The sequence below is a fragment of the Rattus norvegicus genome, chromosome 7 (assembly GCF_036323735.1).
Source record: "Rattus norvegicus strain BN/NHsdMcwi chromosome 7, GRCr8, whole genome shotgun sequence".
In the NCBI taxonomy this organism is placed as follows: Eukaryota; Metazoa; Chordata; class Mammalia; order Rodentia; family Muridae; genus Rattus; species Rattus norvegicus.
Window position 1 is genome coordinate 71742460 of NC_086025.1, and position 16092 is coordinate 71758551.

Here is a 16092-nt window from a genome sequence, read left to right on the forward strand (position 1 = left end):
TAGAGCTGAAGCAGTCACAGAATCTGTAAACAGATTAAATAAAATAAAATGAAAATAAAATTTTGCTTACTAACTCAAATGCACATAGTTTGCTTACCTTTGGATTTAATAACCCTTTAAATCTCCTTTTTATTTAGACCTTCTGTATGAATATTTGCTCATAGGTAGTTTTGGAGAGTCTGGGAGGAGTAGAACTGAGTGAGTGACTTGCACAGTGGTGGCACACGGCTTTAATCCCGGCACTGCGCAGGCAGAGGCAGACAGGCCTCTGAGCTGAGGCCAGCAGAGGCTGCACAAGAGATCCTAGGCCAGCCAGATACATAGTAAAACCCTGTCTCAAAACAAGGGCAAAAAAGCCTGCATGTGAGAGACACTTTTAGTAGCCTCGGGTCCTATGCTGCTGATATCTCTGAGGATCTAATCTGAAACAGACTATATTGCTTTTTCAAAGTATCACTGCATAAAGCCTGTCTTCTTTGTTCTGTATTTTGTCTGGTTAGGGAATTGGGAGTAAAAGGAAAACACTGGCTCCTGGAGGAGGAATGTTAGGGGACTCAATTTCCCTAATGTTACTTGACTGGAGCATTTCTCCTTCTGGAGAATCTAGGCTTTTGGATTTTTCTGTTTTTTAGGGCTGTCCTTGAAGTTGCCCTGTGGTCCGGCTGGCTTGGGACTTGTCCTGCTCCTGCCTTTACTCCCAGGCACTAAGGTCACAGGCACAAGTGCATACGTCACTGTGCCCGGAGTGAGAAGCTTTGCTTCATGCTTTCCTTACACAGTTGCCTCCTGGAACATTAGAACATGATATTTATTTAAAAATCCTGTGTATCTTTGCTTTTATATTTTACAGGAAAATAACCTTTGCCCATATTTTTCTTACTTAGCTTTATTTAAAAATTGTGTTGAAATTTTCAGCTTTTTGTATCTTAAAATTAAACAAGACCCCCCTGTGGATCACTTTACATAATGAATTACCTGTGTCTACCAGCCTTTACTGTAAGTCACACATAAGTTGTCTCCACACCCCCCAAGCCATGACCTTCCCAGAAAGCTGTTGCACAATGTTCTGAGGCAGCATCCTTTATTGTTACTGTGTCCTAGCCGCTTCCTGGGGACGCTTAGCTTTCTGTAAATAGGGTCTAATCAGCTTTTGGTAATGGCTACCAAATGGTAGTAATTTCCCATGGCCTCTTCTATTTGTTAAATGAGGTATAAATTATGTTTTCCAGCCATGCAGTTTAAAAATAGTAGAATCTGTACTGTGCTTTGCCGCCATCACAAATCAGGCTGTGCCTCTGTTGCAAGAGTCGCTGGCTGTGAGGGAAGCAGTCCAGACTTCCTGCTTCATTCCTTTTTCTGTGTTTGTGAGGCATGCTCTCAGTAGGGGAGTGGATGTTTTGCTACACACATGGTGTACTTTATTGGAGCCACATTTCCCATTTGTCCCACATGTTCTTTTCCTGGACACGGCAGAAGGGGGTCCTGTCTTCTCTTCCTAATGTTTATTGTGCCTTTTCTGCAGGTTGAACCACAATGACTGGATTAAGCAGTATGAAACACTTGCAGAAATGGTAGTACCAAGGTCGAGCAAGTAAGTAGCCATCTTGCAACAGTGCTTTGTTTCCCAGATGTCTTCCAACAGCTTATGGGGTTAGGAAATCTCTTCATGGTCTGTGTTTTCTTTGCAGTAAATCTGTCATTTATAGCCATTGTTTTTACTTCATAAGTTGTCAACTTTAGTTATCATTTCAGATCTAGAAGGACTTGGCATAGCTATAGCTGTTTTGACCCCTCATTTTCATAGATGGAGAAATGTGAGGACAGTGAGATGAGGTTGTTTGCCCAGAGCCACACTTACCGGGAAGATGATGGCAGGGCCAGGGCCAGGGCCAGAGCCAGCCATGGGGCTTGGGACCAGGACCAGACCTAGCCATGGGGCTTCTGCTAGGTCTTGCTGCCTCCTTGAAGCTTCCATCAGAACTAGCTTCCTCTAGGAACTAAGTCTTCGTTTATGTAGCAAAGGAGTCACATCAGGCAGCTCTGGAACATTGTGTGAGCCTTCAGGTTTTATTTGAGTAGATGATGAGGCGAGATCTGTATATTTAAAAAGCAACAGAATGCTTGCCTTTTTAGTAAGCATTTCTGAGTTATGAGTTTAATGTCATTGTCTGTTAGTGACAGCAGTGCTGTGATGCAGTTTAGCTAGCCAATTTCTTCATAGGCTAGGAGGCCATGTTTAAGTAGCCTATAGCACATGGTTTTCAGTGCCTATTGGCAAGGCAGGGCTGACAATGGTCTTGTAGCTTGTGACCTATATCATCAGTCTATGATCTGTTATTTCTGCATGAGATGTACTTGTTAAAGAAGGTATCAAAGACAGTGAGGAAGTGAACTTAGTAAGATCAGTCCAGAAGTACTTCCTTTTGCAGTTCATTGTGTCATGCAGGAGTTAGTTTAGTATAATGGAAAGTCAGGGACCCTATTGATGGTTCTTCTGTGTGACCTGGGCATGTCTTTGAACTTCTCGGTCCCGTTGTTCTATCTCAAATGTCAAAGAAATTACAAAGTTAGTTATATAAAACACAAGATAATACCATTGACATTTGACAAGTATCGGTCTTTTGAGAAATAAGCTACAAACCTGAGCTCGTGATTTTCCCCTGTATTTGAAATAATGCCCTTTATTAAAGCCAACTCTTCACATGGCAAACTGAAGACAGTGGTTGTATCTTGACATACAGTCTCATCCGGGCTGTTGATCCTGACCAGTAGTAACTTCTCTACAGCGTTTGAGCTCAGAGACTGACACAGTATTGCAGAAGCAGGTATGCAGGAGGAAGGTGAAGCCCCAGTGTCCTCTAGTGGTAGAATGCAGAAGGCAGGCTTCCGTGTTGGGTGGGGTACTGTATAGATAGGTAGTAAGCTCTGATTTTGAAAGGGCTTTACACTGTTTCAGAGTTAGGTCATTTGCTAATACTTGTCCTAATGGCCTTTAGGATCCCCAGCCCCACCTCACAGTGTAAAGTACATTTGACAAAGTGTCCATGGAGAACAGAGTGAGCCAGGCTGCCTTGGGAAGAGCATATGATTCGCGCCCGCCAGCTAGACCTTCAGGGCAGGCTCTGACACCTTTGTTCAGGAAAGAGCTCTGTGGCTCGGTGAAGATCTTTGGCTTGTAGCTAACATTTTCCTTAGTGTGTGGTGTTGGGGGTCAAATGCAGAACTTGGCACATGCCAGGTAAGTAGCCTACTTCGAGCCTCATCTCAGTTAACTAACATCTTAATTACCTCGAGGTAGTCACTGTTTCAAGCCTTTACTCAAATTAAGTCAGTTAGATAGTAGGGCTAGAGAGCTGGCTCAGTGGTCAAGAACATTGGCTGCTCTTGGTCCTGTGTTCAATTCCCAGTGCCCACATGGCAGCCCATTACGCCTGTAATTCCAGTTGTAGAGGCTCTGACTCTTGTCTCACAAACATTCATCCAAGCAAAACACCAATGCACATGAAGCATACATACATGCATACATACATACAAACAAACAATCTGGATAGTAATGGGGTTAGAGATAGCTAAGCAGTTAAGAGCATTAGCTATTTTTGCGGGGATCCAGGTTTGGTTCCAGCATCCACATTGTACCTCACAATCACCTGTAACTTAAGTTACTGGGAATCTGTCTCTCTTCTGACCTCCAATGACACCAGACTCACATGTGGTGCATAGACATATATGCAGGTAAAGACCAGTATTCAAAAATAAATATTAAAAAAATAGATGGTATCACTTGGTCATCTGCCTGCCCTCCCACCTTCCCTTTCTCCTCCCCTCCCCCCCTCCATACCCCCTCTCCCTTTTTATATTTATTGAGATAGGATCTCATGTAGCCCAGGCTAAGCTTGACATATTTGGTTGATGTTTTAAATATCTTTTGTTTTGCCTTTGTGCAAGATTTTATTGAATGGCCTTTGCCCCTTCAGAGCAATGTCCCGAAGGCCTAGAAAGGTTTTACTAAATTTCTTTGTTGTTTTTAAGTTTTAAAACATAGAGATTAATAGGAAATAACTCAGAGTCTCATCCACAGCAACTGTGGCAATTCCAGCAGTTCTGTCAGAGGATCCTTGGGGACCCATGTACTTAAGCAGAGGCTGGAGGATCTCTGCTCCTTTTCCTCCTGTGGGCAATGTTGCTCACTACTTACTGTTGAGCCTCTGACACACTAAGAATTTTGAAATAAAAGAAAAAACTTGAAAATACCATTCTTAGAAAGTGCCATAATGAAACAGTACTGTGTATACTAATTTTTAAAATAAGATTGCCACCCTCAAACCTGAATGTGGGCTTTTTTTTTTTTTTTTTTTTCTTGAGACAGGGTTGTGCTGTACACTTTGGGATGGCCTTGCCCTCTGAGTGCCGGGTTATAGGTGTACCACCACTCTACCCTTCATTCTACACAGCAGGACAACAGGGTTTTTATTTTTTAGTGTGTGTGCAGGCACACACATGACATGGTTCATGTCTGGAGGCCAGAGGGCAGCTCGGTGGTGGGAGGTTAGTCTGCCTTTCCTTCCATGTCTGTTCCAGGCTGTCAGGGTTGACAGAAAGTGCTTTGACCTGTGGTACCTTACTGATCTTCTCAACTCCATTGTTCAGTACACAGAGCCTAGCAGTTTGCAAGATACTCTGTTTTAAAACATGAGATAATTTGGAACCCAGCTGAATACTAGGGTGTCTGTATGTGTGTATTACTGTGGCTGGAGGAGGTTTGTGCTGGTTGCTCTTTATTGACTCAGGAGACTTGGCTCTCTCCTCGTGTTCCTTTTCTGTCTCCTGGTGTATGTTTTTGTTTGGGATTTTCTTTGAGAAATGTCTCACTATGTCACCCTGGCTCGTTGGAAACTCTGTGAAGACTAGGCTAGCCTCAGACTCAAAGACTTGGGGTACCTTTGCTTCTTGAGTGCTGGCATTAAAGGTGTGTGCCATCGTGCCCTCCTCCTCTTGCTTCTTAAAGTGTCTGATTGGAGTCTAGGGGTGTATCTAGAACGTAGAGCTTTTGCCTGGCTTGTGGGAGGTCTTGGGTTCAGTTACCTGCACCAGAAACTTAAAAAAGTCCAATTGGGCCAGCTTACTGGGTAGCCTTTACCTTTCTTTTGGGAGTCACTAGAGTTCTGTCCAAGGGTTTCGTCTTTTTGTTTGTTTGTTTGCTTGGTGCTAGAAGTGAACATAACAAACTGTACTAGCCATTGTGCAGAGTTCTCTTGTGTTCTGGATTATGTTTGCAAAGGTGTGCTATAGAAAGCAGGAAGGAGAACATGGCCGACCCAAGCCTTAGAGAGGTGAAGGATCAGGAGCTCTGTAGCCTGGAGGCTCTAGTAAGCTCTGCTTCCCACAGGGGTCACTGAAAATGTCCTGAGGCTTCCAGTGCACATGAGCAGTGGGCTGACTTCCAGGTCCCTCTAGGCTTGTGAGGTCTGTATGAAGACCTAACCGTTGTTCATCTATTTGAACCTAGTAGTTGTTATGCCCAAGGGTTAAGCTGAGCTTCCTGGCAGCCATGGTTCTGGCTAACACTATTTGGAGAGAGTTCAGGTCTGTAATTACTCATGAAGAGATACTATTTGGACTGTCAGCATGGCTCTGTGGGTAAAAGTACTTTTCACTTTCCCATGACCTGAAAGTTTGATCCCAGGACCTACATGGTAGAAAGAGTTGTCCTTTGACCCCCAGGAAAGCACCTTGTGTACAGACACTGACACACATAGACACACACACACACACACACACACACACACACACACACACACACACACACTTTAAAAACGAGCATCATTTTTTTCCTTTTTGTTTGAGACAGGTTTTTCACTATATCTCTTTGGCTAGCCTAGAACTTGATAGAGATCTGATTGCCTCTGCCTTCCAAGTGCTGGGATTAAAGGATAGCTTTTGTTTTTAACCTGTTTTCCATCCTGTGGTTTTTATTTTGTTCCTTTCCCATGGTTTCAGACATCACTGAAGAAGATGGTTGGTTTCACCATATTTGAAACCTGCTGGCTGCCTCACCTCTCTTGTAGACTCATGGTTTAACACCTTTACTTAGTCTGTGCAGGTTTTTTCACAGTGTCTGAAAAGTCTGTACCTCTGGGGTCTGTGGTCTAACTCTCTACCGGGCCAGCTTCATTCTTTGGCTTACGGTGAATCTGCTCCAGGTGAACCCTTTGTTTGTTTGCACACTGTTGATTTCCTGTGCTGCCTCCTGCTAGCTTGGGCTGCAGTCCTCTCTTCAGCCATTCTCTCTTCAGTGTTCAGACCATGGTACAAATTACCTTTAATGGAGTGTGTCGGCTCTGGACCTGGATTGCAGAGCCTTTGATGTAGATTCCAGACATGCAGCCCCTCTCAGGGACAATCTCTGGAGGTTTGAATAAAAATGTCCCCCACAGGCTCATAGATTTGAATGGTTAGTCACCAGAGACTGGCACTATTAGAGAAAGATTAGGTGTGTGGCCTTGTTGGAGTAGGTGTGACGTTGTTGAGGAAGTGTGTTTTGGGGGTGACATTCCAGGACCAGCCTTTCTTTCTGTCTGTGGATCAGGATGTAGGCTCTCCACTGCTTCTTCAGTACCAGTAGTTCCCAATATGATTGTGGACTAATCCTCTGAACCTGTAAGCCATCCCTCGTTAGATGCTTTCTTTTATAAGGGTTGTGTTGGCCACAGCAATAAAACAGTGACTAATACACTGCCCTTCATAACTCTAGCCTTCTCTTGGAGTTTCCGGGCTCTTGAATTTCCTCCTGTATCCTGCCCTGTCATTTGGCTTTGAACTCACTTACGAATCTCATTGGGCTCCCTGCATAGTGTTCCTGGGAACAATATTAGACTTATTCATTTTCCTTGAAGTCTAAAGTAGCAACAGCATCTGCCAAGTGATGCAGGCCAAAGCACAATGGTCAGCCACTTTCTTTCAAAACAAAAGAGCTCTTTTTTTTGGTGGTGTTTTGTGGGTATTTGTGTTGTTTGTTTTTTAACCAGGTGATGTTTCTGTTTTGTAAATAATAATAGTCAGATTGACTTTACATGGTTTATTCTGCTTTAAACCACCCCCACCTCTTGCCTGTTGGAGCCCCTCAGCTTAGCCTCCTGCTGTGTCTGGCCTGGGCCCTGAGGTTGCTGTTGTTTGGCCTCCATGCTGCTGCCCTTTGATTCCTTGTGCTTCAAACCCTGCCTCTGTTTCTGTCTCAGTGCGGTCCTCTCAATGCCTGTCAATGCCCATCCCCTCCCTGCTGGTACGCACACACCCAGGCCTCTCATTCATTTTGTTTTGAAACAGTCATGTAGCCAGGTCTGGCTTGGGACTCAGGACCCCAGCTCTGCCTCCCAGGTGCCGAGTAGCACCATCTTCCCTAGACGGTGCTGAGTGTGAACTCCTAGGGAGGGATCTTCTTGTCTGCTCCCAGTGTTGGGATTGTGGGTGTGATCCGACACATCAAGGCTTGTTTGTTTTCAACCAGTGTTCTTCATTTTGAAAGATTATTTTATGAGTGTTTTGCCTCTGTTTCTGTCTCTGTCTGTCTGTTTGTCTGTGTGTGTGTCTGTGTGCATGTGCATGCCTGGTGCCCAGGGGTGTTAAAGAAGGCATTGGCTCCCCTGAAACTGTAGTTATGAAACTGGGAACCCAACTTCTACTCTTAACTGCTGAGCCATCTCTCCAGCCCTCACAACCCTCATTAAAACCCTTTTTATGGCTCACTGTCAGGTCACCTGAGTTTGAAAGGCACTAGGAACAAGAACCAGGTGACCATTTCATAGGGCGGATTAGAAAAGGAGCAAGAGCAGTTGAGTTCCTCTGCATTTCACTGATGACGGGGGTGGGGGGGTGGGGGGGAGGCCCTTGAGGTGTCTCCCTATCCTGTGCTGTGGTGGTGGCTTCAAGTGGCTGGCAGATTTAGTTCTTAAAGGCAGCCTTCAGGTGAGCTTTATAGTTAGCCCCTGGAATTACTGGACAAATGAGGAGTTCATTAGGTTTCTGGGAAAAATGAAATTTAAAATACTTTGTCTAATTTTATTTTATTTTTTTAAAGAAAACACTTAAATTCCTCAGTACCCTGTCATTTTCATCAGTCTTACTTCTGGCTTTGGAATTTCCACATTATAAATAAATACTATGGGCTGGAGAGATGGTTCAGTGGTTCAGAGAGGACCCAAGTTCTGTTCCCAGCACCCACTTCCAGTGGCTCACAACTGTCTAACAACAGCTTCATTGCATCCAGCAGCCGTCTCAGGCACATGCAAGTACGTGTGTATGTGCAGCCTCTCCCCAAATAATAGTAAACATAAAAAGAAACACTATGAAAGCAAGTGACACGAGGTGATTTGAGACGGGAGGTACTTGCTACCTTGAGTGTGGAAATGCTTTGTGGTTGTGCACCTGTTCGAGCCAGCTTATACGCATGACAGTGGAGATTGTGTGTGTATCGCTCATGCTTCAGAGTGTGTTTTTCTCTTACAAAACCACAAATTAACCATGAGAACATGCCCAGCGTATGAGCAGTAGAAGAGTTCCCTCCTGAGTCTGTGCCCACCCGGGGTGTGGCTGTTGAAAGCATTGTGTTTAGCTTCACAGACCTCGCCTCTGCATAAAGCAGTCTAGATTCTCCTGTCTGAGCCAATATCGGCCTTCTGTGACAGAGTTTCCTGGCAGTTGTGTCTGGGAAGGTCCTTACAGTGTCCATGGAGCTGCGGCCAGAAGTTGTGTACTCACAGGCACCATAGACCCTAAAAGGACCCCATGACCCACAGAAGTATGTTCACTCAGAGCTGGGGAGTTCCGATTGGGCTGCGGGGGATGGGAAAACAGGAATGAGTACCTGGAGCTCGAGTTGGTAGCAGTCTAGAGCAGTTGAGCCAGACCCTGTGGGCTGACTGGATTGGAGTGGAAAGAGAAAGAATAGTCCGTGAGACGAGAAGAGACAGTTTGACCAACCGGACTGATGCTAGAAATTGAACAGCATGCTCCAGAGCAGACCATCTTGTCAGCTAGTAAGTGTGGTAGAGCGTGTGAAGGCATCTGAACTGGAGACTGCCAGGAATATCCAGTGTCTTGTTGTTGGAGGTGCTGCAGATGAAGCGAGTGTGCCTTCCCAGCCTCCTGTTTCTGAATTCCACAGTAAGTATAGAGCTTAAAATGCCTTTTCCCCTTTAGTGTTCTTTCAGAGGACCAAGACAGTTATCTTTGTAACGTCACCTTGTTTAAAAAAGCAGTTGATGATTTCAGACACAAAGCCAGAGAAAACAAGTAAGTCAGACTGTCTGTCTGTGTCTGTCTGTCTGTCTCGTGTGTGTGTGTGTGTGTGTCTGTCTGTCTGTCTGTCTCCTGTGTGTGTGTGTGTGTGTGTGTGTGTGTGTGTGAATATAATTTAAGTGTGTTGACTTGGCTGTACGTGGTGTAGACAGACTTGTCTTTCCCCTGCGTGTAGGTTCATCGTCCGTGACTTCCAGTATAACGAGGAGGAGATGAGAGCCGACAAAGAGGAGATGAACCGGCTGTCCACTGACAAGAAGAAGCAGTTTGTACGCGTGTTCCTCAGTGCCGTCAGTGCGCAGAAAGTGAAACCGTGCTGTCTTCTCTGACTAGGATTTGAGTTACTTTACTGTCCCACTACTTTTTTGAGACAGTTTTTCATTCCATGGTCCAAGTGGAACGCTTTGTGTGGCCCAGGGATGTCTGGAGCTTGGGGGTTCTCCTGCTTCCACTTTAGAGTGTTGGGATTATAGGCAGCCAGCAAGTGCCAGACCCTTCCTGTCAGCACTCCCACAGCGTTGGGGTTCCTAGCCTGTGTGTCCATGCCTGCCCTTCACCCCTCTTTACATGGGTTCAGGGATCTGACCTCAAGCCCCACTCCTGAGCCAGGGCCTCCTTTTGTAGTCTTTTCATTGAATATTTTAGAGCTTATTTTGCTTTTGAGTCTTAGGAAAATGGAAAATACATTCTGGGGATACTGAAAGGAGGGGAAATATGAAAATGCAATTTATAATTTGGGTGCTAGAAAAATGTAAGTGTTGGGGTGAAGATGTAGTTTAGTAGAGTGCTTACCTAGCGGGCACAAAGTCACAGTGCCACATTGACAAAAACTGGTTGTGGTGGTGTACCCTGTAATCCTAGCATTGAAGGAAGAGCAGCAGGGTCAGGAGGTGCTAGGTGATCCTGGTCACGGGAGAACTTGTCTGTATGGATTCCCAGCAGCCCAGGGCTATGTGAAGGAGGAGTCTGTGGGCGCTCACCCATGTCCAGACCAGGCCTCCCTTGGATACCGCACAGCCGTGCACAGCCGTTCCATCACCCCACCCACCTCTGCTTTCTAGCAGGCAAATGTCAGATGCTGTTGGCCACAGCAGCTCAAAGAGCAAACATTTGATCAGAGCTTAATTATCCTCTTTGCCTAAAAATTTTTGCTTGGCATGTTAGGTGTTAGTGGACAGGAAGAGGCATTGTTTGACGTCTGTGAAGAGGCTTTAAATTGTACTAAACGCTTAAGTTCAGCAAGAACTGCGTTGTCATAGAATCAGGAAAATATAAATCATGATCAGGATTCAGATTCCAGATGGGAATGGCTGTGCTCCCGAGAAGTCGTGGGTGTGCCTTTTGCTGTTGATGAACATAGTTCATTCTAGAGTCTTCTGAGGCTACTTTAAGTACTGGCTTTCCCTTTCATTTAACAGCGTGGTAAAATAATTGATATCCAGTATAATATTTGAAACTTTCATAGTGTGGCTAATCACTTAAAAAAATGTTTGACTTGTCTAATTGCCATTTGAAAACCAAGTTTGTGGTAATTTTGTGTTTCTCTTTTTAAAGGGACCACTTGTGCGGTGGCTTAAAGTGAATTTCAGTGAGGCCTTTATTGCGTGGATTCATATAAAAGCATTACGGGTTTTTGTGGAGTCTGTTTTAAGGTAAGGAAGTTAATTGAGAAAGTTGGAGTTGCAGAGTTCTGTGTGCCTTTTTCCTCACATCATCCAGCCTTAGGAAGGTGATTTGGAGCAGCCAATGAGGCAGTTATGAGGGAGTGACTGTCAGGGTCACACAGATTGTCATGTGCATATTTATCTCGTTCTTTAACACCAGGTTCAGGAAAAGGGACCCACATTGCTCTGTCTCTCATATTTAGTCATGTACTATTTCAGGAGAGTTAGTCTGAGCAGTGAGTGATTTCACTGTGGGACCCACGGAATGTACTGCGTAGTTTTGTCTAGTTGGTGTGCGTCTCAGTTGCTCACCATAGCCACTTGTTTTGTTTGACGTAGTCACTCCAGGCTAACCTGGAGCTCATTTTTAGCGTAGGCTGGCTCAGCCTTTGATCTTCCTGCCTCAGCCTCCTGAGTGCCAGCACAGCAGGTATGTGCCGTCCGTCATACGTGCTCCACAAGGCTTTTGATACTGACCAGTATGTGGGACATCTGGAAGTGCAGGTTTGTGTACTACAGCTCTCCCAGAAGCCCCATGACTGCACAGTGATGAAGGGCTTGAGGCAAAGAAATTCTGAGCTCCATTATAATGGGGAGCACCACCATTTTCTAAAATGATTTACTATTGTGTATGAGAATTTTGCCTATGTGATGCCTGTGTACCATAATGCCTGTGAAGTCCAGAAGAGCTGTCAGATCCTCTGGAACTGGAGTTACAGATAGTTGGGAGCTGCCATGTGGGTGTGGGGATTGAACCCTGGAAGAGAAGCCTCAGCTCTTAATCCCTGAGACATCTTTCTGGCTTCATGGAACCACCATTCGTTTTGTGGTTCTTGCTTCAGTAAAGATATCAGTATGTGGCACATGATTTGTAGCTAGTGCAAAAGGAATTTTAAGATATTAGCCATGTTGGGTATGGCGGTGCACACCTTTAATCCCAGCAGGTAGAAAGTAGAGGCAGGCAATCTCTGGGTTCGAGGCCAGCCTGGTTTGCACAGTCAGCGAACCCTGTCTTTAAAAGAAAATGCCAGTGTTTGTTTAAAATGAAGATTGCTGAGATACTTTGCATGTAGTGCGATGTACAGTATAGATTTGCTGTACAGTATAGATTGCTGAGATATTTTGCATGCAGTGCGATGTACAGTATAGATTTGGCTCGTGACCCTCTGCACATGCTATCACCATTTAGACACTTGTCTGCAGCCATGCTTCTCAGTCTTGAGTTTCTTAAAATGCTTATAGAAGGATGGAAAGTCTTAGCTTTTAGTTACAGACAGAACTTCTAACCGCGCATTTATGCACTGGGCATATTTGTAGATTATTGTGAAATTGAATATTAATTAATTCCTAGTGATTGGCCTGTCTGTTTTTCTACCTCTACAGCCCAGATTGGCCTTAAACTTCAGTAACCCCTTGCCTTAGCCTCCCCAGTGTTGGGGTCATAGGCCTGAGCTTACAACCCATGAAGTGGCTCTGTTTTTACTGAAAAGATACTAATGGGCTCAGAGGTCTATGTTTACATGCCAGTGTAAGCTTCTGTGGCTGGTGGCAGACTTGAGAAGGGAGTATTTTACATGAAGCATGCTGTGTCCATGAAGAGAAAAGCAGGAGGCTGTTTGCTCTAAAAAGAAATTGTCTTTAAGTGCTTTATGTGCTTGCGCTGTTTCTGTTACTTTTTAAGGTATGGCTTGCCGGTGAACTTCCAAGCAATGCTCCTTCAACCTAATAAGAAATCAGTGAAGAAGCTAAGAGAAGTGTTGCATGAGTTGTACAAGCATCTGGACAGCAGTGCAGCTGCCATCATTGATGTAAGTACACCTTAGCTTAGGACAGTAGAACTTGGGGGGTGGAGAAAAAAACTGCACGAGGACTCCCAGGAAGGACAGAAGACACACAGGACACCAGGCTGCATGCGTGCGTGCACATGTATTTGTGTGTATGTTATGCACGCAAGTGTGTAAGTGCCTGCCTGCCTGCCTGTCTATGTGTTTTATCCTTCCACCTTGTGGGGTCAAGAGTTCAAACTCTGGTCATCAGGAGGCTTAACAGCAAGTACCTTTACCCACTGAGCCATTTCTGATCTCTGGCTCAGATGAACATGGAGGGTGTTGTCATTTCTCTAAAACCGTTGTCAGATGTTTTGCTTACGGGTGTTTGGCCTGCACGTGTGTCTGTGCAGTGGTGAGTGTCTGACACTCAAGGGCAGAAGAGGAAGGCAGACTCCCTAGAGCTAGAGTTGCAGACACTGAGTTGTGAGCAGCCATGGGGTGCTGGAAACTGGACCCAGGCCCTGTGGAGGAAGAGGCAGTGCTGCTCATGCTGAGGAGTGGTCACCGCAGGCTTCGAAAGTGGCTTTCAAATGACAGCAAGCCGGGGGCTGTCCTCCCACTGTGTGAGCACGTTTTTACTTTACAGTTCACAGTTCACAGGTCTTGCTGATTTTCTCTGTAGTTTAAGATCTCATGAATCAGAAAAATGAAAAATTAGTTTTCTTGATTAGAGAAAATGTAGGAAATGAGTTGCTATCTTAAGATCTTGGGGAAACTAGGACTCCTAAGTCTTTCCTACAAACTTTGCTTCCAGTAAATTCTTAGAAGGGGCAAATAGACCTGGAACCTTTCAAACCACACTTGGTTTTTTTAGAAACTGTGTTTTAAAAGCCTTGTGTCCTAAACCCAAGATTTCAAAGGTTATCTTTTGCAGTTATACACAATAAACTGGGAGAGTCATGGTTCAAATAGGCTTCGGGGCAGAGCCTAGTCTGGCCTTCCTGCTCACTGTGTTTCTCAGTGACCCAGCAGGTGTAGACTTTTCCAGTTCTTACAGCAAAGTGAATACTTAGATTAAATTAGTTTAAATGTGTGACTTCAGCCCAGAATAGGTATTCATAAAGGTAAATGGCTAACTGGTGTCCGGTTTTCCTGTAGGCTCCTATGGATATTCCTGGCCTGAACCTGAGTCAGCAAGAATACTACCCCTATGTGTACTACAAGATTGATTGCAACTTGCTGGAATTCAAGTAAAAACAAGCTCCTCCCAGTCAGTCCTGTCCTCGTGTTGGTGTGTGCTCACAGAGTTAACTCATAACTCTCCTGCCCCATGCTTGCTCCCTACCCTTCCCCAGGTGGATTTCTATGTGGTCCATATCTCAACATTTGCTTTTTAAAGAAAAAAAAAATATATATATATATATTGTTTCTTTTTATTGATCAGGTCTGTAAATGTGTACTGAGAAAATCAGAGTTTATTTATAAATAGAATAGTTTATTTAAAGAGGTATTTTCCTCCTTGATATCATGGTATGCATAATCCTGTGTTACTGTAGTGCACAGCCTTGTTTACAGGGAATGGTGTGAGCAGATGTTTCATTCACTGTATTAGTAGACATAACTGTTCAGTAGTTACCAAGTTGTGATGTAGTGCAATGTAACAACATTCAGGTGTGTGCTTTCCGAATGTTCCAACACTATCCTGTCAGCACTGTTGACACCCACAGGACAGAATAAAAGAACCTGTGCACGGTGTGCTGTGTGTGTGACTTGAGAGGACTCCAGGGAGCCGCAGTCTGTCTGGGCTGCTTCAGGAGTTCACTGCCGCTGAGCTGTGAACACTTGTGTCTGACTTGAATATGATTTAATTGTGCCAAATTTGGGTCAGAGCACAAATCAGAAGGTTATTTTTCCAACACATGGTGATATTTATATTTGGACACTGGGCGCTTAGCTCTCTTAAGTAAGAAGTGGGGCCAGTTTTGAATAAAGTGCAGCAAAACTATGCAGTGCAGTCATTATTATTATTATTATTTTGTCTAAGTCTTTGTTTGTTTCCTGATGTCAGTAATCATAAAGGCTCACTTTGACATGGCCATTCCAACACAGTCTGAAAATGGGCATTACTGGCCTTTAAAATTCCTGAAGTGAGGAACTTGATGTAAAATTCAGAAAGAACTCAGTGGAGTTGAGGTAACACTGTACTCCTTGCACCACAGCTTTGTGAATGAGAACTAATCTGCTTGGTCTTAGCCTTTAGAAAAGTAGTCTTCAACAGCTTTGCTATTTGGAAATTTTGCATTTTTGTTTCATGAGTAATTATCTACTTCAAACATACAGATGTCTACAAAGTAGAACATGCGAGAGATACCCCTGTCTTGCTAATTTCTACCCTCAGGAAGTTTGTGGTCCTTTCCCATGTCCCCATCTTTCTATCTCTCCCTCCTTGCTGCCCCACCCCTCACCCCCCAATTTAGAGCTTTCATGAAGAAAACATGGATTATACTGCACACTGTCACGCCTGCATTGCCGAGACCCTTCCCTTCCTGACTGTGCTGGTCTACCACACCACAGGAGACAGGCCTCTGCACCTCAGACACACCCAGGAGGGCCTCCACAAGTGCATGTGGTAAATGTTGACACACGCTGCCAGATTATTGGTCGGAAATCTAAATTCCAGATATGTTAGAAATACAGGGTGTGATTGTGACTGACTCAGTCTCATTCTGAAGCTCGGTTGGCCTGGAACTCACCTTGTAGACCAGGCTAGCCTTGAACAGAGCTGCCTGCCTCTGCCTCTGCCTTAAGTGCTGGGATGAAAGGCACGGCAACCACAGATAGCAGGGATGCCGTTTTATTTTCTGTTTTCCTCTAGACAGAAGGAAGCTGCAAATCTGCTTCAGTGTCAGAGATTTCTGTAGGTTTTTTTCCTTTCTTTTGCAAGTGTTCTTTGAACCTTAGTGTCTAGGAATGTGGATAATCCCTACCATAAGGAAATGTGTTTAGACAATAGGCTTTAAGGTTGTGTTTGGGCTATAATTCTGATATGAGTGGGTAAGGACCATGCTCCCATGTGAATTATTAGTGTGTGCTTGAAGCTCTGGCACTTTACCATCCCTTCCGTAGTGTACAGAGGGCTGAGGTGTGGTTCTGAAGCCAGACTGGGCCACGCTGCTGCTGAGCTCTGAGTCCCAAGCCCATCCCGTGGAGGTGGTAAAAGGCTATTGTGATGAGTAACTGGGACCCCGTGTTCACAGATAGTGCAGTGTTGCCTGGTGAGAGCTTAACACATTTACTTACTGCTGGGAACTGCTTCACGCTGACTAATATGAGGATTTGGGGGTACCCACTGTTGGGGAGTCTAA

The 16092-nt window shown here is 44.7% G+C and overlaps 1 protein-coding gene across 3 annotated transcripts in view; it reads left to right on the forward strand.

Annotated features, from left to right (window-relative positions):
- Atp6v1c1 (ATPase H+ transporting V1 subunit C1) overlaps nt 1-14732 on the forward strand; it is a 37866-nt gene extending 23134 nt beyond the window's left edge. The window contains exons 7-12 of one of the 3 annotated variants that reach the window (XM_006241602.5): nt 1523-1591; nt 9196-9288; nt 9470-9563; nt 10849-10946; nt 12640-12766; nt 13886-14732. In XM_006241602.5, coding sequence (XP_006241664.1) covers nt 1523-1591; nt 9196-9288; nt 9470-9563; nt 10849-10946; nt 12640-12766; nt 13886-13981 — 577 coding nt within the window. In that variant the 3' untranslated portion in view covers nt 13982-14732. Of the gene's footprint in view, nt 1-1522; nt 1592-9195; nt 9289-9469; nt 9564-10848; nt 10947-12639; nt 12767-13885 lie in introns of those variants that run through there. The other 2 variants (NM_001011992.1, XR_010052959.1) reach the window with 2 other exon arrangements.
- Nucleotides 14733-16092: the final 1360 nt, after the last annotated feature.